The sequence below is a fragment of the Salvelinus namaycush genome, chromosome 25 (assembly GCF_016432855.1).
Source record: "Salvelinus namaycush isolate Seneca chromosome 25, SaNama_1.0, whole genome shotgun sequence".
In the NCBI taxonomy this organism is placed as follows: domain Eukaryota; kingdom Metazoa; phylum Chordata; class Actinopteri; order Salmoniformes; family Salmonidae; genus Salvelinus; species Salvelinus namaycush.
Window position 1 is genome coordinate 14,750,891 of NC_052331.1, and position 26,161 is coordinate 14,777,051.

General features: G+C 42.9%; 1 protein-coding gene across 1 annotated transcript in view; it reads left to right on the forward strand.

Moving 5' to 3' along the window:
- The window catches only part of LOC120020661 (voltage-dependent R-type calcium channel subunit alpha-1E-like), a 76,437-nt gene that overhangs the window by 16,598 nt on the left and 33,678 nt on the right, over positions 1–26,161 (forward strand). Inside the window, exons 4-9 of the mRNA XM_038964366.1 lie at positions 16,360–16,463; positions 16,612–16,770; positions 24,115–24,305; positions 24,576–24,679; positions 24,804–24,919; positions 25,857–25,910. Of these exons, the coding sequence (XP_038820294.1) occupies positions 16,360–16,463; positions 16,612–16,770; positions 24,115–24,305; positions 24,576–24,679; positions 24,804–24,919; positions 25,857–25,910 (728 nt within the window). The remainder of the gene's footprint in view (positions 1–16,359; positions 16,464–16,611; positions 16,771–24,114; positions 24,306–24,575; positions 24,680–24,803; positions 24,920–25,856; positions 25,911–26,161) is intronic.

Here is a 26,161-nt window from a genome sequence, read left to right on the forward strand (position 1 = left end):
ACACCTGTATTTGGGGAGTTTCCCCCATTCTTCTCTGCAGTTCCTCTCAAGCTCTGTCAGATTGGATGGGGAGCATCACTACACAGCTATTTTCAGGTCTCTTCAGAGATATTCGATCAAGTTCAAGTCCTGGCTCTGGCTGGGCCACTCAAGAACATTCAGAGACCTGTCCCAAAACCACTCATGCATAGTCTTGGCTGTGTGCTTAGGGTCATTGTCCTGTTGGAAAGTGAACCTTCGCCCCAGTCTGAGATCCTGAGTGCTCTGGAGCAGGTTTCATTCAAGGATCTCTCTGTACTTTGCTCCGTTCATCTTTCCCTCGATCCTGACTTGTCTCCTAGTCCCTGCCGATGAAAAACATCCCCACAGCATGATGCTGCCACCACCATGTTTCACCATAGGGATGGTGCCAGGTTTCCTCCAGACGTAGAGCTTGACATTCAGGCCAAAGAGTTCAATCTTGGTTTCATCAGACCAGAGAATCTTGTTTCTCATGATCTGAGTCCTTTAGGTGCCATCTGGCAAAGTCCAAAAGGGCTGTGATGCCTTTAACTGAGGAATGGCTTCGGTCTGGCCAATCTATCATAAAGGCCTGAATGGTGGAGTGCTGCAGAGATGGTTGTCCTTCTGGAAGGTAATCCCATCTCCATAGAGGAACTCTAGAGCACTGTCAGTGTGTCCATCAGGTTCTTGGTCACCACCCTGACCAAGGCTCTTCTCCCCAGATTGCTCAGTTTGGCCAGGCAGCCAGCTCTAGGAAGAGTATTGGTGGTTAATTGAATTTACCACGGGTGGACTCCAATCAAGTTGTAGAAACATCTCAAGGATGATCAATGGCGCCGGAAGAAATGGCAGCAGTTTTACGGGCGCCCAAACAATTGTGCTTTTATGTGGGTTTTTTTCGTGTTATTTGTAACTTATTTTGTATATAATGTTTCTGCAACCGTATCTTACGGCAAAAAAAGAGCTTCTGGATATCAGGACAGCGATCACTCACCTCGGATTAGACAAAGATTTTTTCTACAACAAGGACGACGCACAAGACATTCTCCAAACACCCCACAGGGCCGACATCCCCGTTATTTGCAAGAGGAAGCGACGCAGGTACAGAGGACAAAGAGCCGGATGCCTGGTCAGGACCCGGAGAAGGCGACTGGGAAAGCTGCCGTTACCGACAATACTACTCGCCAACGTGCAATCATTGGACAATAAATTAGACGAGGTACAATCACGAATATCCTACCAACGGAACATCAAAAACTGTAATATCCTATGTTTCACGGAATCGTGGCTGAATGACGACATGGATATTCAGCTAGCGGGATACACACTGCACCGGCAAGATAGAACAGCACACTCCGGTAAGACGAGGGAGGGCGGTCTGTGCATATTTGTAAACAGCAGCTGGTGCACGAAATCTAAGGAAGTCTCTAGATTTTGCTCGCCTGAAGTAGAGTATATTGTGATAAATTGCAGGCCACACTACTTGCCTAGAGAGTTTTTAGCTATACCTTTCGTGGCTGTTTATTTACCACAACAGACAGATGCTGGCACTAAGACCACACTCAGTCAGCTGTATAAGGAAATAAGGAAACAGGAAAACACTCACCCAGAGGCGGCACTCCTAGTGGCTGAAGACTTTAATGCAGGGAAACTTAAATCAGTTATACCAAATTTCCATCAACATGTTAAATGTGCAACCAGAGGGAAAAAAATTCTAGATCACCTGTACTCCACACACAGAGATGCGTACAAAGCTCTCCATCGCCCTCCATTTTGTAAATCCGACCACAACTCTATCGTCCTGATTCCTGCTTACAAGCAAAAATGAAAGCAGGAAGCACCAGTGACTCGGCCTACAAAAAAGTGGTCAGATGAAGCAGATGCTAAACTACAGGACTGTCTTGCTATCACAGACTGGAACATGTTCCGGGATTCTTCCGATGACATTGAGGAGTATACCACATCAGTCACTGGCTTTAATCAATAAGTGCATCGAGGACGTCGTCCCCACAGTGACTGTACGTACATACCCCAACCAGAAGCCATGGATTACAGGCAACATTCGCACTGAGCTAAAGGGTAGAGCTGCCGCTTTCAAGGTGCGGGACTCTAACCCGGAAGCTTACAAAAAATCCTGCTCTGCCCTGCGACGAACCATCAAACAGGCAAAGCGTCAATACAGGGCTAAGATTGAATCATACTACACCGGCTCAGACGCTCGTCTTATGTGGCAGGGCTTGCAAACTATTACAGACTACAAGGGGAAGCACAGCGGCAAGCTGCCCAGTGACACGAGCCTATCAGATGAGCTAAATCACTCGCTTCGAGGCAAGCAACACTGAGGCATGCATGAGAGCAACAGCTGTTCCGGACGACTGTGTGATCACGCTCTCCGTAGCCGACGTGAGTAAGACCTTTAAACAGGTCAACATACACAAGGCTGCGGGGCCAGACGGATTACCAGGACGTGTTCTCCGGGCATGTGCTGACCAACTGGCAGGTGTCTTCACTGACATTTTGAACATGTCCCTGTCTGAGTCTGTAATACCAACTTGTTTCAAGGAGACCACCATACTCCCTGTGCCCAAGAACACAAACGCAACCTGCCTAAATGACTACAGACCCGTAGCATTTACATTTACATTTAAGTCATTTAGCAGACGCTCTTATCCAGAGCGACTTACAAATTGCAGTAGCACTCACGTCCGTAACCATGAAGTGCTTTGAAAGGTTGGTGATGGCTCACATCAACACCATTAACCCAGAAACTCTAGACCCACTCCAATTTGCATACCGCCCAAACAGATGCACAGAGGATGCAATCTCTATTGCACTCCACACTGCCCTTTCCCACCTGGACAAAAGGAACACCTATGTGAGAATGCTATTCAATGACTACAGCTCAGCATTCAACACCATAGTACCCTCAATGCTCATCACTAAGCTAAGGACCCTGGGACTAAACACCTCCCTCTGCAACTGGATCCTGGACTTCCTGACTGGCCGCCCCCAGGTGGTGAGGGTAGGTAGCAACACATCTGCCATACTGATCCTCAACACTGGAGCTCCCCAGGGGTGCATGCTCAGTCCCCTCCTGTACTCCCTGTTCACCCACGACTGCATGGCCAGGCATGACTCCAACACCATCATTAAGTTTGCAGATGACACAACAGTGGTGGGCCTGATCACCGACAACGACGAGACAGCCTATAGGGAGGAGGTCAGAGACCTGGCCGGGTGTTGCCATAATAACAACATATCCCTCAACGTAACCAAGACTAAGGAGATGATTGTGGACAACAGGAAAAGGAGGACCGAGCACGCCCCCATTCTCATCGACAGGGCTGTAGTGGAGCAGATTGAGAGCTTCAAGTTCCTTGGTGTCCACATCAACAACAAACTAGAATGGTCCAAACTAGAGGTCGATCGATTATGATTTTTCAACGCCGATACCGAAACCGATTATTGGAGGACCAAAAAAGCCGATACCGATTAATCGGCCGATTTTTTAAAATGTATTTGTAATAATGACAATTACAACAATACTGAATGAACACTTATTTTAACTTAATATAATACATCAATAAAAATCAATTTAGCCTCAAATAAATAATGAAACATGTTCAATTTGGTTTAAATAATGCAAAAACAAAGTGTTGGACAAGAAAGTAAAAGTGCAATATGTGCCATGTAAAAAAGCTAACGTTTAAGTTCCTTGCTCAGAACATGAGAACATACGAAAGCTGGTGGTTCCTTTTAACATGATACTTCAATATTCCAAGGTAAGAGGTTTTAGGTTGTAGTTAATATAGTATTCATAGGACTATTTCTCTCTATACCATTTGTATTCCATATACCTTTGACTATTGGATGTTCTTATAGGCACTTTAGTATTGCCAGTGTAACAGTATAGCTTCCGTCCCTCTCCTCGCTCCTACCTGGGCTTGAACGAGGAACACATCGACAACAGCCACCCTCGAAGCAGCGTTTCCCTTGCAGAGCAAGGGGAACAACTACTCCAAGTCTCAGAGCGAGTGACGTTTGAAACGCTATTAGCGCGCACCCCGCTAACTAGCTAACCTTTTCACATCGGTTACACCAGCCAGTCATAAACAGCGCAATGCTTGAAGCACAGTGAAGAGCTGCTGGCAAAACGCACGAAAGTGCTGTTTGAATGAATGCTTACGAGCCTGCTGCTGCCTACCATCGCTCAGTCAGACTGCTCTATCAAATATCAAATCATAGACTTAATTATAACATAATAACACACATAAATACGAGCCTTTGGTCATTAATATGGTCGAATCCGGAAACTATCATTTCGAAAACAAAATGTTTATTATTATCGCATATACCCTGACTCTGCGTGCAATGAACGCAAGAGAAGTGACACAATTTCACCTGGTTAATATTGCCTGCTAACCTGGATTTCTTTTAGCTAAATATGCAGGTTCAAAAATATATACTTCTGTGTATTGATTTTAAGAAAGGCATTGATGTTTATGGTTAGGTACACGTTGGAGCAACGACAGTCCTTTTTCCGTGAATGCACACCGCATCGATTATATGCAACGCAGGACACGCTAGATAAACTAGTAATATCATCAACCATGTGTAGTTAACTAGTGATTATGATTGATTGATTGATTGTTTTTAATAAGATAAGTTTAATGCTAGCTAGCAACTTACCTTGGCTTCTTACTGCATTCGCATAACAGGCAGGCTCCTCGTGGAGTGCAATGAGAGGCAGGTGGTTAGAGCGTTGGACTAGTTAACTGTAAGGTTGCAAGATTGAATCCCCAAGCTGACAAGGTAAAAATCTGTCGTTCTGCCCCTGAACAAAGCAGTTAACCCACCGTTCCTAGGCCGTCATTGAAAATAAGAATGTGTTCTTAACTAACCTGCCTAGTTAAAAAAAGGTGTCAATTTTTTTTAAACAAAAAATTAAATAAAAAATTGGCCAAATCGGTGTCCAATATTACCGATATCCGATTGTTATGAAAACTTGAAATCGGCCCTAATTAATCGGCCATTCCGATTAATCGGTCGACCTCTAGTCCAAACACACAAAGACAGTCGTGAAGAGGGCACAACAAAGCCTATTCCCCCTCAGGAAACTAAAAAAGATTTGGCATGGGTCCTGAGATCCTCAAAAGGTTCTACAGCTGCAACATCGAGAGCATCCTGACTGCTACTCTCTGTTCATCATATATGCATAGTCACTTTAACCATATCTACATGTACATACTACCTCAATCAGCCTGACTAACCGGTGTCTGTATGTAGCCTCGCTACTTTTATAGCCTCGCTACTGTATATTGCCTGTCTTTTTACTGTTGTTTTATTTCTTTACTTAACTATTGTTCACCTAACACCTTTTTTGCACTATTGGTTAGAGCCTGTAAGAAAGCATTTCACTGTAAGGTCTACACCTGTTGTATTCGGCGCACGTGACAAATAAACTTTGATTTGATTTGAAACAGGATGCACATGAGCGCAGTTTGGAGTCTCATAGCGAAGGGTCTGAATACTTATGTAAATAAGTAATTTCAGATGATTTTTGTAGTTTTTTTTAACCTGATTTCCCTTTGTCATTATGGGGTATTGTGTGTAGATTGTTGAGAGAAACATTTCTTTAATCAATTTTAGAATAAGTCTGTAACTTAACAAAATGTGGAAAAAGTCAAGGGGTCTGAAAACTTTCTGAATGCACTGTAGATAGGGTAATATGGTCAATCAGGACACAGAACACAGTTTCTGAGTTATTACAATGTTCCTATCCTCTTCATATGCTGTGTACTTGTAACACTGTATTTTATGATTTTTTTTTCTTCATCACGTGTTGAAAGTCTTAAGAAATGGAAAGTCGTAGGCCACACAAGCTCACAGAACAGGACCGCGGAGTGCTGAAGAACGTGGCGAGTCAAAATCATCTGTCCTCTGTTGCAACTCTCACTACCGAGTTCCAAAACTGCCTCTGGAAGCAACGTCAGCACAGAACTGTTCGTCGGGAGCTTGATGAAATGGGTTTCCATGGCTGAGCAGCCGCACACAAGCCTAAGATCACCATACGCAATGCCAAGCGTTGGCTGGAGTGGTGTAAAGATCGCTGCCATTGGACTCTTGAGCAGTGGAAACGCGTTCTCTGGAGTGATAAATCACGCTTCACCATCTGGCAGTCCGACCGACAAATCTGGGTTTGAATGCTAGGAGAATGCCAGGAGAATGCTACCTTCCCCAATGATAGTGCCAACTGTAACATTTGGTAAGGAGGAATAATGGTCTGTGGAAGTTTTTCATGGTTCGGGCTAGGCCCCTTAGTTCAAGTGAAGGGAAATCTTAATGCTACAGCATAGAATTACATTCTAGATGATTCTGTGCTTCCAACTTTGTGGCAACAGTTTGTGGAAGGCCCTTTACTGTTTCAGCGGGACAATGCCCTGTGCACAGTGCCCTAACCGCAACCTTATCGAACACCTTTGGGATTAATTGAAACGCAGACTGCGAGCCAGGCCTAATCGCCCAACAACACTGTCCGACCTCACTAATGCTCTTGTGGCTGAATGGAAGCAAGTCTCCACAGGAATGTTCCAACATTTAGTGGAAAGCCTTCCCAGAAGAGTGGAGACTGTTATAGCGGCAAAGGGGGACCAACTCCATATTAATGGACATGATTTTGGAATGAGATGTTCAACGAGCAGGTGTTAACATACTTTTGGTCATGTAGTGGAGCTTGAGGTATTTTCAGAAGCAATTTTTACAAATAGATGGCCAGCTGGGGCTAAATGGTTAGTAAAAGCACCACACATTCAATTGGTGTCTGTTATGGGACCAGAGGCTGCCACAGCCTGCTGGGGCAATGGGGGGATGGAGTTTATTCTTAAAGATTTGACCACTTTCCAGAATTTAGCTGGATTTCCACCACTCTCCGATACACAATTGAAGAAGTATGCTGACTTTGCTTTTCGAAACAGATTAAGACATATATTTCTCAAACGTCTGAAGGACTACCAGTCACGGGAAGAATCAGTCAATCTATCCTTACTCCAAGCAAGTTTCTTTCATGAAATCTTTCAGACAATTCATGCATGAACCATGGGTTAGATCTGTCCTTTACCCTTAATCTCTTATATGAGGCATGTTTATCTACAACAGAGTTAAACAGAGAGGTAAAACATTTAAGGGCCTGATACGAATCAGAGATAGAGGACACATCCTCCCAATCATACAATCCCAGGTCACACAGGAAATATTGTTCATTGAACGTTCTAAAATGTGTCTTTGTAATAATGCGTGGACATGATTTCGGTAGCTTAAAATCTCTGATGCAGGCAATGGGACAATGGTCACTGAGCTCATTAGCAAAGATTCCATTGGCAGTAAACTTATGAGGGGTGTTTGTCAGAATGAAAAAAGTTGATTTTTCAGGCTGTTTTAAGTTGGGGTGGGTTGATTTAGTTATCAGTTGAGTTAAATTTAGCTCAGTCGCGGGAGAGCAATAAACTTCCACTAACGTTAGTTGGGCATTATTACCAATGCCCACATTTAGGACAAGACATTCAAATTGCTTAGGGACAGAGGTGATAACACACACAGTAACATTCAAGTTGTTCTTTATGAATATGGTGACACCCCCATCTCTGTCAGATCTATAAACATTCTATCCATTTAGACACATCGGAGTCTGGCACAGACTTTTTTTAAACAAGTCTCAGTAATTATCAAAATGTCCGAGTTAGTTTGAGAAGGCAGAATTAAAATAAGATCAATTTTCAAAATCAAACTGACATTTACATTAATCTGTCTAAGACCACATCTTTGGGATTCAGATCAGATGGAGTCTCTAACACAAACATGCTCTGATCAGTAGGTAACCCTCTATATGAAATAGCCTTGGGGTTGGCTTGAAATGGTATAGATACAAGATTGCTTAGAACTGTGCCATTTGGTCTATGTCTTGAATGAGGATGTGGATAAATACAAGACTCAATGTTTCGGCCAAGGACTGATATCCAATCACAATGTTCTACGAATGAAATGCCATGTGTCTATATCACCTTGTAGTGGGCCTGCAATACAATCCTCAAATGTGAAATGTCATTAAATCTGGAGTGGAACATAGGGATGTATTATAATCTGCTTTATTAAGGAACTAGAAATGTACATGCTGAGAATGTTGTGGTAATATTAGGTGAAAAGGAAATATAACATTTTCTAAATGTTATTGAAATATTCTGAGGATCTCCAAGAGAATTTAAAATGCATATTGTGTGAACATCAATTGAATATGATGTTAAAGCTAAAACAAATATGCTATGAACAAATTACTTATTTGGAAATTGTGGAACATTGTGGAACATTGGGGGAGTGCTGTGTGCTATGTCTTAAGTACAATATGTACATGTCACAAGAATATTCCTGCAACATTACAGACAACTCACATAACTTAATTACATGTTCTGGGAACCTTTAAAGAACATTAAGGGAATGTCCTGTGTAACCTAACTTAAACATTTTATGAATGTCATCACAACTGAGCATATTTTGTGCTTTGGGAACCTCTCTCTTTTAATGTACCCACACTGTTCCCACAACCTAATTAAATGTTCTGGGAGCTTTTAAATAACATAAAAAATGTGTTCTGAGAATGTTCTTGTAACATCAAATAAAATAAAATAAAATGTATTTATATAGCCCTTCTTACATCAGCTGATATCTGAAAGTGCTGTACAGAAACCTAGCCTAAAACCCCAAACAGCAAGCAATGCAGGTGTAGAAGCACGGTGAACATCAGGTGAATGTTTTTTGCACCCTAAAATAAACATTGTATAATAATCCGTACAACAGGTCAGTTCATATTTTGTGATGTCCTCACAATGTTCCCACCCAACTGTTCCCACAATGTTCTGGGAACATTGTGGGGACATCACGACTGAACATTGTGGGGTCAGCACAACTGGACAGTTTTTGTGTTATGAGAACATTTGCCACAACTTAACTAATGTTTACAGAACCAATTTTGAATTTCTGGGAACATTTTAGTGAATGCTAGGTGAACATACCAAGGATATTTAATTTTACACATAAAAAACATTTGATTTTTGAATGTTTTGGTTTTGTTATCATCCTAATGTTAGATACAACCCTAACTAGAACTTAATGGGAATCTTAGCTAATGTTCTGGGAATGCTCCTGGTTTGCTGGATACCCTCTATGCCAAACGGCATTTCATTGTACTGTACTGCTGACCCCTCTACAATGTATGTGTCAGCCTGAATGACACATTCAGACCACAGACCAACTCACCCTCCCCACTCCTCAACTCTCACCCCTCGCCCCCTCACCCCTCTCTCTACCGTATGTGCCAGACCAGCTCATCCTCCATACTCCCCTCACCCCCCAGCCATCACCTGCCTCTCCTCATGCTGTCTCTCTGCTGTTCCTGTTAGAGTGTGTGTGTGTGTGTGACACTTAGCTCTGATTCATAATAGATTTGGGAGGGTGTTCTGAATGATTTATTAGCCATCTGGCACAGAGACAGCTACTCCATGCTGTGTGTGTGTGTGTGGATTACCTGTACTCGGCATCGCCTCACACCTCACACACAGCTACAGTGGACACTCCCAGCTCCTCAACATATATTCAGTCCACCTCTTGATTCCCTTTCTCTCCATTTTCAGTCTGTACACAGCATTGGCAATATTATACAGCACTTATTATACAGCACTTATAATATAGGGGGTACGGGAGGAGATGGATGGGGGGGATTGGGTGGGGGGGCTCATTTCCAATCTTGCTGTGCTAATTGAACTTTATAAACAATGGTTTCTGGTCCCATGTGGGTAGTGGTTGGGAAAACACAGGCCCAGCTATTTATTCTGTGACTAATAATGGTTTAATGCCGCATGCTTTACTAATCCCAATAGAAGCACGCTAAACGTTTTATAAAACATTATGTTTATGAAGTTAAATGGAAGATAATGCACTTAAGTCTAGTACAGTCATCTATAGGCATGGGGTAAGTTGAGCCATGTTTTACATTCAGCAGCACTCCATCAAAGAAAATATATCTACATATATTTCACCATGTTGTGTATCCCTGGAAATAATTAGAATCATGTAAACATTACAGTTTTGAAAAGCTAGCTTGTCTAAAAAATGTGGTTTCTTGGCACAACTTTGCCCGGATATGGGGTAAGTTGAGCCGCGAGACAGGGTAAGATAAGCCGCCTACAAATTTATGTAATGAATGAAATATTACCACTACCATAACTATCCTTTTTTCCCAAACACAAGACAACACAATCAAACAAACACAAACACAATCAACACAATCTTTTAATAATTTTAAGCATCTTTTAACAGAGGCTTAACATCTAAAAACAATTTGTACTTTTTTAAACAGTTTTAACATAGGCCAGACCCTGTTGTTACCTTGTATCCCAGCGATAATGCCTTGCATTATGCCTAGGAAGAAAACATTTCAATTTGCTCTAATTGCCATCGGCTCAACCATTGGCTCAACATACCCCATGGCCATAGGCTCAATTTACCCCTTGGCAAACATTTTGACTATATTAGCCCACACAGCTACAAGGATGCACTTTCATACTACAGTAAGTTTAGGACCTCATATTGAATCTTATAGACCCCAACTAATGTATAGAACAATAGTAAAATTATCTATGTTGGTTTAGATAGAAGCATCATGAATCCTCTAACACAATAAATACATTTGACTTGGTGAAAATCAGTTTTTTGGATCTAACTTGCTCACCACTTCCATGTGGTTTCTTCCTTCACAGACTCCATGAAATATTTGGTGAAATTATTCATTTTGTGTCTGGTTTCCTAGAAACAAGGCTGGTTCAACTTCCCCCTTTGGTGTAATTTACGTACAGGACTCCTCTGTTTGTGTTGTTGTCGTTAGCTGTAAGCAGAGTTGTCTTATAATGGCAGCAACGTGATGTTTAGATTACAGTTATTGTCTCTCTCCTTTTCTCTATTTGTCCCTCTCAGTGTTCAGTGCTGGTTCTCCGTGTAGGTGGAGGTGTGTGGGAGAGGCCGGCAGGCCGCATTCTGTTCATGTAATGAATTCAATCACTTAAAAGTCCGTTTCAGTACAATACAGTGTTACACTATGAGGTGACCGTGAAAGTGGAGCAACCATTCAGAGTAGCGTGAATGAATGACGACTAAACAAACACTTAAACAACATAAATCAATTCCAGAATTCTGCCGATGCTATTCCTATCAATCCCTTACATTAACAACTACTGAAAATACTCATCTCTATTAGCTAGTGTATTTCTCCAATGCAGGAACTGGTTGATTTAGACTGTTTATGTGACAGTTGGTTTGTGTAGCCTGAGTGCCAGTCTGTTTGTGCTATCATATCAACTGTCACTCATTGTCATGTTTGGCTTGACAGTGACAGCAGTGGTGTTGGCAAAAGCACAAACAGATCTGGGACGAGGCTATTGGTCGTGTGATTCTGAGAGCAAACCAAACCAATGTCAAAACCAGTCCCCCCCCACCAGACCAGCTTTTGTTAAATGTGTTTGCTGGCTGTAGACTCCTACACCTCTCCACCACAGGAGGTTGGTGGCACCTTAATTGGGGAGGACGGGCTCGTGGTAATGGCTGAAGCGGAATAGGTGGACTGGTATCAAATACAGAAAACATATGGTTTCCATGTGTTCTTTTTCTCTCTCTCTCTCTCTCTCTCTCTCTCTCTCTCTCTCTCTCTCTCTCTCTCTCTCTCTCTCTCTCTCTCTCTCTCTCTCTCTCTTGCTCTCTCCCCAGTCTCAGGACAACCCCCCTCTCTCTTGTTCTGTCCACGCTCTCTCTCCTACCCTCTTTCTCTCCTTCAATCTCTCGCTCCTTCTTTTCATCAATCTCTCTCCCTCTTGCTCTCTCTCTGTCCCTCTCTCTCTCCGCTTTCAGTGAATATTGCGTGGGCCCACACTTGAGTTTCTGCCATGTGCTTTCTGCACCCCTCCACACACACACACACACACACACACACACACACACACACACACACACACACACACACACACACACACACACACACACACACACACACACACACACACACACACACACACACACACACACACACACCCTCGCCCACAATCCACAGCTCTGACGTGTGTGAGTGAATCTATTAATCTGCAGTGCCTTCAGAAAGTATTCCCACCTCTTGACTTTTTTCACATTTTGTTGCGTTACAAAGTGGGATTAAAAGGAATTTAATAGTCATTTTTTGTCAATGATCTACACAAACTACTCTGTACTGTACTGTGGAAAGAAATTCGAACATTTGTAAAAAAGAAAGAAAAAAGTATGTACAACAAAACACTAATATACACTGAGTATAATGCTGCATGCATTCATAGCTTTAAGGGTGAAAGCCCTTATTGATGTCACTTGTTATATCCATTTCAATCAATGTAGATGCATTGGAGGAGCCAGGTTAAAGAAGGATTTTTAAGCCTTGAGACAATTGAGACATGGATTGTCAATGTGTGCCATTCAGAGGGTGAATGGCCAAGACCGCATTTTTAAGGGATATGGTAGTAGGTGCCAGGTGCACCGGTTTGTGTCAAGATCTGCAACGCTGCAACGAGTTTTTCATGCTCAACAGTTTCCGGTGTGTATCAAGAATGGTCCACCACCCAAAGGACATCCAGACAATTTAACACAACTGTGGGAAGCATTGGAGTCAACATGGCCCAGCATCCCTGTGGAATGCTTTCAACACCTTGTAGAGTCCATGCCCTGATGAATTGAGGCTGTTCTGAGGGCAAAAGGGGGTGCAACTCAATATTAGGAAGGTGTTCCTAATGTTTGGTATACTCAGTGTATAAATCATTGACTACACCACTGATTATTATTTATTATCAATCTGATCACATTACATTCAGAGAGACATTATCAGTAGGTAAGAACACAGACATCATTCAGTGTGGCTCTCTCTGGAGGGAGAGAGTACAAACCAAATCTCACATCCCTCAACAACCGTATTGACAGCCCTCCACCCACACACAGAAACATTGAAACACCATTTACAGCAACCAACAGGAGGCAAAGAAAGGCAAATTCACAGTCTCTATGTACTGTATACACTGTATATCTTGTACTGTACGCTGCATTCCTGACCAGTAGCGGTGCGTGGATAACATCACTGGGGAAGCCAAGCCAAATCAGTAAAAAAGCCATATTACAACCTATGTTGTGATAATTGCGTTGTTTGCTCTATAACCCATTAGTTCATACACCACCATGATATACAATAAGGCTGTGACAACAAAAAGACAACAGTCACACAGTGTCGGAATAGATTCAACTACACACACTATCAGGGATCAAGGTAAGACCCAGATGCAGACTGTCAAGTAACACTGTTTATTGTAGCAAACAGGGGCAGACAAAGACAGGTCAAGGCAGGCAGGGTCGAAAATACAGGATAAGGCAGAGGTACAGGGTGGCAGGTGGACTCAGGGTCAGGCAGAGTTCAGTAATCCAGGGGTGGAGCAAAGGTACAGGACGGCAGGCTCAGGCTCAGGCAGAGAGGTCAGGCGGGCGGGTACAGGGTCAGGACAGGCAAAGGTCAAAACCGGGAGGACTAGCAAAGAGAGGCTGGGAAATGAAAGGAGCTGACAGGAAAAATGCTGGCAAGTTTGAACGGACAAGACGAACTGGCAACAAACAGACAGAGAACACAGGTATAAATACACAGGGGATAATAGGGAAGATGGGTGACACCTTGAGGGGGGTGGAGACAAGCACAAGGACATGTGAAACAGATCAGGGCGTGACACATACATTTGTTCCATCCCAAAACCGGAAATGAACGTATGTCCGGTGAAGTCCACAAAGCAAATAGTGCATACCAACAGTTATATCACCTGCAGCATGGTCAAGCAAGTTAATATTTACAGTTTACCTAACAACTACTGATTTAGAACCACAGAGTTAGCGCAAGTCAGCACAAAGACAACAGGAGCACTGCCTCCGCTATTCCAGCACCATTTCAACTTAAACATTGAAACATCATCAGCTCAACAAGGTTATACATGCTTAGTTTAATACACTGAAAACAAACTTAAAGATACCAAAAATGATTTAGTCCAGTCAATGTTGCTAAATATCATGTGGCTGTCCATGGTGCTGATTCGTCTGTGTTGGTTTGTTTGTTTGTGTGTGTGTGTGCGTGCGTAAGTAAAACAAAAACTGTTGACTGACCCTACTTGTAGACTAGTTGAACGCCAATGCCATCCTCCTCTCTTGTTGGCAAAACAGTCTATGGCTCTGTCATACACACTTTTAGTTTTTGTTGTGATAGGCTACCTAGCTAAAATACTTGCTAGCCTGAATTCCTCACATGGGCAACAATGAACCATCTAAGTTAACTAGCTAGTTAATGCGAGCCTACTAGGCTACATCTAGGCTAGATATTAAACTTCAATTGTCTCAGGCCAGTGGCACAACATATTAATTTATGGTTAGATCAGAATCGCTGTCATCATCATTGGTCTGTACAGAGAGTTAAGTCAAAACCGGAAGTTCAAATCCCCATCTCCGTCCATGGCTTAGGAAAGGGACGATTTAGCAAGCTAGCTACTGCAGGACATCAACACAAGCAGACCAGAAACAGACACGTTTTTCTGACAACGACGTTTTGCGAAGGAAGTGATTTGATTGGTCTGATGCCTAATCCAAACTGGCCTCCCATGGGCGGTGCTTTGCTGCACCAGGACAACCCACAGTTGAGCTCAGCTCAACGCTGATTGGCTAATTATTTTATAATTTTTTAATCAAGGGTGGCCAAATGCTTGCAGGCATCAATCAATCAAATGCTACGGCGGCAACATGTTATACTCTTTTGGTCAAGACAAAGTAATCTTTACAAATTAATAAAAAATGAAAAGCTGAAAATGAAAAGTTAAAATGTCTTGAGTCAATAAGTATTCAATCCCTTTGTTATGGCAAGCCTAAATAACTTCAGCAGTTAACATTTGCTTAACAAGTCACATAAGTTGCATGGACTTATCTGTAAGGACCCCTTGCTCGAGCAGTGAATTTCAAACACAGATTCAACCACAAAGACCAGGGAAGTTTTCCAATGCCTCGCAAAGAAGGGCACCTATTGGTAGATCGGTAAAAATAAAAATAGCAGGCACTGAATATCCTTTTGATCATGGTGAAGTTATTAATTACACTTCGGATGGTGTATCAATACACCCAGTTACTACAAAGATACAGGTGTCCTTCCTAACTCTGTTTCCGGAGAGGAAGGAAACCGCTCAGGGATTTCACGAGGCCAATGGTGACTTTAAAACAGTTACAGAGTTTAATGGCTATGATAGGACAAAACTGAGGATGGATCAACAACACTGTAGTTACTCCACAATACTAACCTAAATGACAGAGTGAAAAGAAGGAAGCTTGTACAGAATAACATGTTTCCAAAACATGCATCCTGTTTGCAATAAGGCACTAAAGTAAAACTGCAAAAAATGTGCGCCCTGAATAGAAAGCGTTATGTTTGGGGCAAATCCAACACAACACATCACTGAGTACCACTCTTCATATTTTCAAGCATGGTGGAGGCTGCATCATGTTATAGGTATTCTTGTCATCGGCAAAGACGGGGGAGTTTTTTAGGATGAAAAGAAACAGAATAGAACCAAGCACAGGCAAAATCTTAGAGAAAAACCTGGTTCAATCTGCTTTCCAACAGACACTGGGAGACAAATTCACCTTTCAGCAGGACAATAACCTACAACACAAGGCCAAATATACACTGGAGTTGCTTACCAAGACGACATTGAATGTTCCTGAGTGGCCTAGTTACAGTTTTGACTTAAATCAGCTTGAAAATCTATGGCAAGACTTGAATATGGCTGTCTAGCAACTTGACAGAGCTTGAAGAATTTTTAAAAGAATAATGTGCAAATATTGTACAATCCAAGTGTGCAAAGCCGGTTTGTGTCAAGAACTGCAACATTACTGGGTTTTTCACGCTCAATAATTTCTTGTTTGTATCAAGAATCGTCCACCACCCAAAGGACATTCAGCCAACTGCCACGACTGTGGGAAGCATTGGAGTCAACATGTGCCAGCATCCCTGTGGAACGCTTTCGACACCTTGTAGAGTCCATGCCCCAACGAAGTGAGGCTGTTCTGAGGGAAAAAGAGGGTGCAACTCAATATTAGGTGTTGAGTGTACACCACTTCCGCCCCAAAACCGCTTATCCATAAACCACACTGCTTATTAACCGTTGATCCCACTGGAAAACATTAATTCAATCTTTTATTCTGAATCTGATCATGTATTTCTATCTGCAGAATACTGGCAACAGCAGGGGCCCACATGAACATACCAGTGGATCTGCGGACCCTGAGGGCGGTGAGAGTCCTGAGGCCCCTTAAATTGGTCTCTGGGATCCCCAGTGAGTACAGTCAATATCTACCAGCATATCAATATGATTTACAGTGTCATAATACCTTAATATGTACCTTACTGTAATGTCTAATTCTCAGAGGCACTCAGACATTAACTCTTCACACGTGTGTGTGTGTTATACATTTTATCATCAGGCTTGCAGATCGTGCTGAAGTCCATCATGAAGGCCATGGTGCCCCTGCTCCAGATCGGTTTGCTCTTGTTCTTCGCCATTCTTATGTTCGCCATCATCGGCCTGGAGTTCTACAGTGGGAAGCTCCACCACACCTGTCTACCTACTGCTGACATCCTGGGTAGTTACATACTCCAGTCTCCCTCACACTCTCTGTGTTTTATACACTACCCCACACTCCCTCATACTCTTTCTCTATCCAAAACCTCTTTGCCCACTTCTACTGTACCTCTATCCATGAAAGAGGTTCCCTTCCCCTCTGTATTGCATCTTCACAGGGTCCTCATCTCTATTATCCTGTATTTGACAATCTCTCTCTGTTTCGCTCTCTCGTGCTCTCCCCCCTGCATCGTTATTAAGAACATCTTTATACTGCTTCTCTTTTACCTGACAGCTTCATGAGGACCGGACTGTCCCATCTAACCAGTGATGGAAAAAATACCCAATTGTCATAGATGAGTTAAAGTAAATATACCTTATTAGAAAATGACTCAAGTAAAAGTGAAAGTCACCCAGTAAAATACTACTTGAGTAGAAGTGTAAAATTATTTGGTTTAAAATATACTTAAGTATCAAAAGTAATGGTTTAAATCATTTCACAATCCTTATATTAAGCAAACCAGACTGCACAATAACAAAAAATATATACTGTATATATATATTCTGGGATATACTCCAACACTTCGACAATAACTTTCAAACAAAGTGTCTAGTGAGTCAGTTCAGAGGCAGTAAATCAAATCAAACTTTATTTGCCACATGCGCCGAATACAACAAGCGTAGACTTTACCGTGAAATGCTTACTTACAAGCCCTTAACCAACAGTGCAGTTCAAGAAGAATATATTTACCAAGTAGGCTCAAATAAAAAGTAATAATTCAAAGTAACACAATAAGAATAACAATAACGAGGCTATATACAGGGGGCACCGGTACCGAGTCAGTGTGCAGGGGTACAGGCTAGTTGAGGTAATCTGTACATGTAGGTGGGGGCAAAGTGACTATGCATAGGTAACAAACAAACAGCGATTAGTAGCAGCAGTGTACAAGAGGGGGGGTGTCAATGTAAATTGTTCGGTGGTGATTTTTATGAATTGTTCAGAAGTCTAATGGCTTGGGGGTAGAAGCTGTTGAAGAGCCTTTGGGTCCTAGACGTGGCGCTCCGGTACAGCTTGCCGTGCGGTAGCAGAGAAAACAGTCTATAACTTGGGTGACTGGAGTATCTGACAATTTTATGGGCTTTCCTCTGACACCGCCTATTATATAGGTCCTGGATGGCAGGAAGCTTGGCCCCAGTGATGTACTGGGCCGTTCGCACTACCCTCTGTAGCGCCTTACGGTCAAATGCCGAGCAGTTGCCATACCAGGTGGTGATGCAACCGGTCAGGATGCTCTCGATGGTGCCGCTGTAGAAATCTGGGGGCCCATGCCAAATCTTTTCAATTTCCTGAGGGGGAAAGGTTTTGTCGTGCCCTCTTCACAACTGTCTTGGTATGTTTGGACCATGATAGTTTGTTGGTGATGTGGACACCAAGGAACTTGAAACTCTCGACCCGCTCCACTACAGCCCTATCAATGTTATTGGGGGCCTGTTCGGCCCTCCTTTTCCTGTACACACCCCTGAGGGGCCCGAGTGTTAAGGATCAGTGTGGCAGATGTGTTGTTGCCTACTCTTACCACTTGGGGGCGGCCCATCAGGAAGTCCAGGATTCAGTTGCAGATGGAGGTGTTTAGTCCCAGGGTCCTTAGCTTAGCGATGAGCTTCGTGGGCACTATGGTGTTGAACGCTGAGCTGTAGTTGATGAACAGCATTCTCACATAGATGTTCCTTTTGTCCAGGTGAGAAAGGGCGGTGTGGAGAGCGATTGAGATTGCGTCATCTGTGGATCTGTTTGTGCGGTATGCAAATTGAAGTATGGTCTAGGGTGTCCGGGAGGATGCTGTTGATGTGAGCCATGACAACCGACGTGAGTGCCACTGGTCGGTAATCATTTAGGCAGGTTACCTTCGCTTCCTTGGGCACAGGGACTATGGTGGTCTGCTTGAAACATGTAGGTATTACAGACTCGGTCAGGGAGAGGTTGAAAATGTCAGTGAAGACACTTGACAGTTGGTCCGCGCATGCTATGAGTACATGTCCTGGTAATCCATCTGGCCCAGCGGCTTTGTGAATGTTGACCTGTTTAAAGGTTTTGTTCACATCGGCTACCGAGAGCGTTATCACACAGTCATCCAGAACAGCTGGTGCTCTCGTGTATGCTTCAGTGTTGCTTGCCTCGAAGCGAGCATAAAAGGCATTTAGCTCGTCTGGTAGGCTCGCGTTACTGGGCAGCTCGTGTCTGGGTTTCCCTTTGTAGTCCGTAATAGTTTGCAAGCCCTGCCACATCCGACGAGCATCAGAGCCAGTGTAGTAGGATTCAATCTTAATCCTGTATTGACGCTTTGCTTGTTTGATGGTTCGTCTGAGGGCATAGCGGAATTTCTTATTAGCGTACGGATTAGTCTCCCGCTCCTTGAAAGCGACAGCTCTAGCCTTTAACTCGATGCAGATTTTGCCTGTAATCCATGGCTTCTGGTTGGGATATGGACGTACAGTCACTTTGGGGATGACGTCATTGATGCACTTATTGATGAAGCCGATGACTGAGGTGATGTATTCCTCAATGCCAATGGATGAATCCCGGAACATATTCCAGTCTGTGCTAGCAAAACAGTCCTGTAGTGTAGCATCCGTGTCATCTGACCACTTCCGTATTGAGCGAGTCACTGGTACTTCCTGCTTTAGTTTTTGCTTGTAAGCAGGAATCAGGAGGATAGAATTGTGGTCAGATTTGCCAAATGGAGGGTGGGGGAGAGCTTTGTATGTATCTCTGTGTGTGGAGTAAAGGTGGTCTAGGATTTATTTTTACCTAGTTGTGTAACAGTATTGCTTCCGTCCCTCTCCTCGACCCAATCTGGGCTCAAACCAGGGACCCTCTGCACACATCAACAACTGACACCCACGAAGCATCGTTACCCATCGTTCCACAAAAGCCGCGGCTCTTGCAGAGCAAGGGGAACAACTACTTCAGGTCTCAGAGCGAGTGACGTCACCGATTGAAACGCTATTAGCGCGCACCACCGCTAACTAGCTAGCCATTTCACATCGGTTACAGTTGCACATGTGACATGCTGGTAAAAATTTGGTGAAGCTGATTTAAGTTTGCCTGCATTAAGGTCCCCGGCCACTAGAAGCGCCGCTTCTGGGTGAGCATTTTCTTCTTTGCTTATGGCCTTATAGAGTTGGTTGAGAGCGGTCTTAATGCCAGCTTCGCTTTGTGGTGGCAAATAGACGGCTACGAATAATACAGATGAGAACTCTCTTGGTAGATAGTGTGGTCGACAGCTTATCATAAGGTACTTTACCTCAGGCGAGCAATACTGACAAAAAGACACACACCCCCATCCCTCGTCTTACCAGAGGTAGCGTCTCTGTTCTGCCGGTGCATGGAAATTCCCGCCAGCTCTATATTGTTTGTTTCTTCATTCAGCCACGTCTCGGTGAAACATAAGATGTTACAGTTTTTAATGTCCCATTGGTAGGATAATCTTAATAGCAGGTCATCAATTTTATTTTCTAACAATTGCACGTTAGCAAGGAAAATGGAAGGCATTGGGAGTTTACTCGCTCGCCTCCGGCTTCTCAGAAGGATCCCCGATCTGCGTCCTCTTTTCCGGCGTCTTTTCCTCACGGAAAAGGCGTGGATCTCGGCCTGTTCCAGTGAAAGCAGGATATCCTTCTCGTCTGACTCGTTAAAGGAAAAAGTTATTTTCGGTCATAATAGACGGTAGCAGCAACATTATGTACACAATAAGCAAAATAATAAGTTGCACAAAACCCCCCCAAAATAAGAAAATTGCATAATTGGTTGGGAGAATGTAAAACGTCAGCCATGTTCTTCGACGCCATCTTTTCAAAAAGGATGACCAGGGCGGTTCTCTTGATAAGTGCATGAATTGGATAATTTTCCTGTCCTGTTAAGCATTCAAAATGTAACTAGTACTTTTTGGTGTCAGAGAAAATGTATGGAGTAAAAAGTAAATTATTTTCTTTAGGAATGTAATGGAGTAAAAGTAAAAGTTGTCAAAACTATAAATAGTAAAGTAAAGTACAGATACACCACTGCATCTGACCCTACTCTACAAAAAAAATATTTTGTTTTTGTTTTTATTTACACAGTCATGTTTCAAATGCTTGTTCTAACTAGTGTACTGTATGGCAGGAGTAAAGTTTACAAATTTGTAAGGTGATGGCATGGGGCAAACATTATTCATGTTTGTGAGTGAACGTTATTTATAATAAGGGTTACATGGAGAAAATCTGACCTCTGAAATGAAAATGGATGGCCCTCCCTGCAGCAAAATATATTTCACATAAACCCTCCCTGAACACTTAAAAAATAAACAGGTCACCTTCCCCTATACCGCAAATAATAATGAAAAAGTGGATAGCAGAGAACATGTCTACCATTTACCCTGACTTCTTAGACAGACCAGAGCCTTAGATATGCAGTTTTAGAAACTGTTCTTCGTCCTGTAAGCATGATATGGCAATGCAGGAATTTTGATAGCGCACAAGGCTGCGGGCCAGAAGGTTGTGGGTTCGCAGACCACCATGGACAAGAGTAGGGGTGGAAAGATCTCCTTTATAGTAAAAACATTACATGAATCTATCGTTGTATTTGCAGGTCCGAGAAAAAATTTATTTTATAAAAAATGTCACGCAATTGTACTTCATTTTACATATTAGCGGAATCGTTTTTTAATACCACACAAGTAATTGAAATGACAGGCTAAGAATGGACAGAGAGATAAAACCTATGTGTTCATCTAATCTTATTTCTCCAATGCCAAATCAGTGTGTCTTGTTTGCAACCAAACTGTCCTTGTTTTCAAATTATTCAATCTGAGACATCATTAGGAATCTGTGCATGGTGCTTTCAAAAGTTAGGCCTACCTTTCCACCCCAGACAGAGTAAGCCTACAGATGCAGAAAAATTACAGCTTTAAGTGCTGGCTATTTTTCTTCCATGGCTTAATCCAACGAGAGAAGGTCACAAGTGTTTCCTTAAAAGCTGTCTGAGTTTAACATCTTCTATTGTACAGAAAGTGAATAGCTTAATCAATTGATAGTGACATAATTAGATTATTTCCCAAGCAAAGTCAGCCTGTGAATGTCAAAAAAACGAAACAGTTACATCCCCATATGCACCTTTTCCGGGTATTTTACAGCTTGTTTCTAGCATAAAGCATCGCGGATCAAAGCGCTCTTATAGATCACTTTATATAATCAGATCCGTTTTATTTTCTTCAAAATCTTAAACTAACAAGCGGTAGGCCTGTGCTTTTTTTATAACTTAAGGGGTCCAACAATTCAAAATCAAATAGCTAAATGATCCATAGTATAACCCTCTTAAAACAATTCCATATGTCAGCTTAGCAACCCTCCCTCCTCCTCCAACGTCAAATAATTGAAGAGTGCATTGTGGGTGGAAGAATAACCAACAAATCTATGGATATAGCAGCCTATAGCCTAATTTTGTCTGTCAAACAGGTAGGCCTACCTCTTTTTTCTTGAATAGGAAGAAATAGGCTCCAACACAAAACCCTCTTGTTGTTATTAAAGTCTAATTAAAATTACGACGGTTTAATTAAATTATGCCTATCAGAATTTGACTACTTTCAGCACCATGAGCTGTCCATTTTCGATTGATTGTGCCACGGCACCACAATGTACATTAAGTTACTCGAATCTGGCTTATTGTGAGGTCAATAAGTTTAATAAAAACATCAGGGGCAAGAAACATATTGTTTCTAATCAAATCAATTATAGTAGTAGCAAGCTATCAAAGTTGACCCCCGGTCCTCCTCCTCATCTTCGCTCTCTTCTTCTCAAACTGAACAGAACATAGTTCGTGCGCAAGAAAGTGCATTTTTTGGAGTCGGCCCAATCAAAACCTATTTTTGGTAGAAACCTTTGACTCTCCTCCTGAACTACCACCGTAGGCCTACACAGCACAGCCATTGGTTAGGCAGCACACAAAAAAAGAGCAGAGCAGGCGGGGGCTCAGGGTTGGAATATCCATTTCCGTGTGTAATAAAGCCTAGTTTAATTTACACCATCCCATCACCTATCTTAGAAATATAACTTTGCTCTGTGCTTCTCCGAGCGTGCACTTCGTAGCCTATAGGCTATGGATCACTTGATTGAGACCACACTAAATAGCATATATGCGCACTTGATATTGCACGCCCAGCAGAGAATCAGAGATGAGGGACGGCATCAGGCACACATCGATATATAGCCTAATAAGCAACACAGAGAAATATAAACATTTCATCAATTACAAATTACATGACCCCAATCCCCCCCCTTGACTGAAATTGAACATGACACTACGCCATTTTCCTCTAGGTATCTATTTTGTAAATTGGAATCCGTCCCTTAATACGCCCAACTTTTTAATTAGCCAACAATGATTACTCTGTAATCACACAAGCCAAATATAGTATTTTATTAAATATGGTTTAACACAGTCAGATATGATCTCTCCAGAATATGTATTTCTCAACCCTCAATTCACGAAGCAGCACTGACCCCTGGGATGTTGGTGACCGGTCCCTGAGGGGGTTAGCTGAAACAGATTCAGTCAGTTTTCAAGTGCCAGTTTTTAATCTAAGCGGTCCTTGAAGGAGGAAGGATCACAGCTCACCTGTTGTAATGAAGGTTGACGCTCTAGACATACACTACTCCTAAACCGTATTGCCCTCTTAAAGAGCAATCTGCATTTCAAACAAAATCAAAGCGTTCACCCTACCACTGTTTTGGTAAACAGCTGAGGGTTTGGGCTGGAGAAAAATAACCACTCTCAAATTCATAGACGGAGCTATGGATGCCAGGACTGACCATCCATGATATCAAAATGATAGTTTTAACAAGGTTTTGAGGCTATACAGTGTTTGTTCTCAATTACTTTGTTTACAAACAATGGGGTATAATGTTTTACATTTAGCAGACACACTTACAATAGTGAGTGCATACATTTTCCAATTGGTCCCCCATGGAAATCAAACCCACTACCCTGGCGTTGCAAGCGGAATGCGCTACCATCTGAGCCACACGGGACCTATAAAACAAGCTTATATTTTGGGTTCAGATGGGCAACGGCAGCTGAACTAAGCGAATGGGGTATTTATAAGTTATATTCTTCAAAAATCAATGGGTGCATATCATTAATTTAAAAGGTCAAAATTGGATGTACCAACTGCAGAATGCCCCTTTAAGGCAACTTTGTCACATTGAAAAGGTCAGATGCAGCGCTAATGTAATCAAACAATGAAAAAGCTGTGACACTGTTCGTTTCGTGTAGAAAGTAACAAGCTACCTACACGTTAACCACCGCAACCCATGCCTTGTCCTGTGTTAGAAAATGAGACGATGGATACGACCGAGGTGGAGTTTGCGTGTGGGGTGAGGAAGTGTCCGGAGAAGTATGACTGCATCGGGTCATGGATCGGCCCCAACAACGGCATCACCCAGTTTGACAACATCCTGTTCGCTGTGCTCACTGTCTTCCAGTGCATCACCATGGAGGGATGGACAGCTGTACTCTACAATGTGAGAACAGATCACTCAAAGTATTTTTTAAATAGAGACATTGAAGTAAGGGATAATCAAAGAGGGGCTATGAAGTCCGGTGGAAATAACCCACAATGTGCGTGTGTGATGTGTCCCCGGCGCACCGCATTGTGGCACAGCTTCCGCATTGTGCTTGATTTCCAGAGAATGCATAGCCCCTTGTTCTTACATAGTAACTCTTCAGCAGTGAAGCGTTAAGTCTGTACCTGTATTTATGTACCCTATACATGTCTATTGTACCTCCTTTAGACCAACGATGCCTTGGGCTCTATGTGGAATTGGATGTACTTTATCCCTCTCATCATCATTGGCTCATTCTTCGTACTCAACCTGGTGTTGGGAGTCCTCTCTGGGTGAGTAAATAAAAGCTGTGTGTGTATGTGTGTGTGTGTGTGTGCACATGTGGAGGTTTGTGTGTGATTTTACGAGGGTTTTGGAAGAGGAAACAATGGATTGCCTCATGTCCTGCGTGTGTAGGGAGTTTGCCAAAGAGAGGGAGCGGGTGGAGAACAGGAGAGCCTTCATGAAGCTGAGACGTCAACAGCAGGTGGAGAGAGAACTCAATGGATACAGAGCCTGGATAGACCGAGCAGGTACTGTACTGTTACCTTACAACCGCTACCACCTGAGAGATAACTACATAAGACACAAAAATGTATGTATTATAAGATCCAATTGGATCTGCCGGGATGGAGCTGCCTGGTGAATATGTGGATGGAGCTACTTGGTGAATATGTTGATGGAGGGTGACTTTGTGAAGCTCCAGTGCTATAATGGCAATCTACAGTATCTTTCTCCCACGCAAGTAGAGGTTGAGTGGAAGGTGATGCGAACTCCTTGACTCAAGTGTAAATGTGTGAGTGTGAGTCTGTGCATATCTGTGTGTGTGAGCGTGTACGCATGCGTGTGTGTGTGTGTTCACTCATCCGTGTGTGTACGCTCATCTGTGTGTGTGTGTGAGTGTGAATGTCTGTGTGTGTGTACGTCCGTGTGTGTGTGTGTGCACATCCACGCGTCCATCCGTGTGGGTGGGTGTTCACTCATCCATGTGTGTGTGTACGCTCATCTGTATGTGTATGTGCGCGTGAATGTCTGTGTGTGTGTGTGTGTGTGTGTGTGTGTGTGTGTGCACATCCACGCGTCCATCCGTGTGTGTTTGAATGTATGCATTAGTCATAGAAATCAATAAGTGTTCCCTCTCTGCAGGGCGTCATCAGGGCCCTGAAAGTGTAAAGTTAGCTACCAGGCGAGCGCTGGATGAGCTCTTACCTGATGATGAGTTCTTCCCTCTCTCAGAGCATCAACACTATGCAACACTATGCATTCAGGCCAAATACTCACCTTTGTAATGCTAATAAAATCATTACAATATTACATTTAAACAGGTTAGCCCCATGATTTGCTCACGATCTTCTGAGAGTGCTAAGGGAAAGAGAGAGAGAGCCCTGTTTATGTTTCAGGAGCACTTTATGATTGACCTGGAATTCACTTTGTGTGGATGACAATGACCTGCTCATCCCAATGTTTCAGAGGAGGTGATGCTGGCTGAGGAGAACAAGAGTTCAGGGAGATCTGCTTTAGATGGTAAGAACCAGAAAACACAATTCATTGAGAGGAGTCACCACCATAATGGTGAATTCAATTGTGCTGAAGTCCTTTCCTCCCACGTTCACATCAGTAAATCCTTATGTAACAGGGGTCAGTGTGCTGCTAAGAGCTTTGCTTCCTCTACTGTCCAAATGCCCCTTACTGGGCTTGAACCAGTGATCCTCTGCTTTGCAAAAGGACTGCCCTCCTTGACGTTCCAATGGTTCCAATGGTTTTGGCTGCTGGGA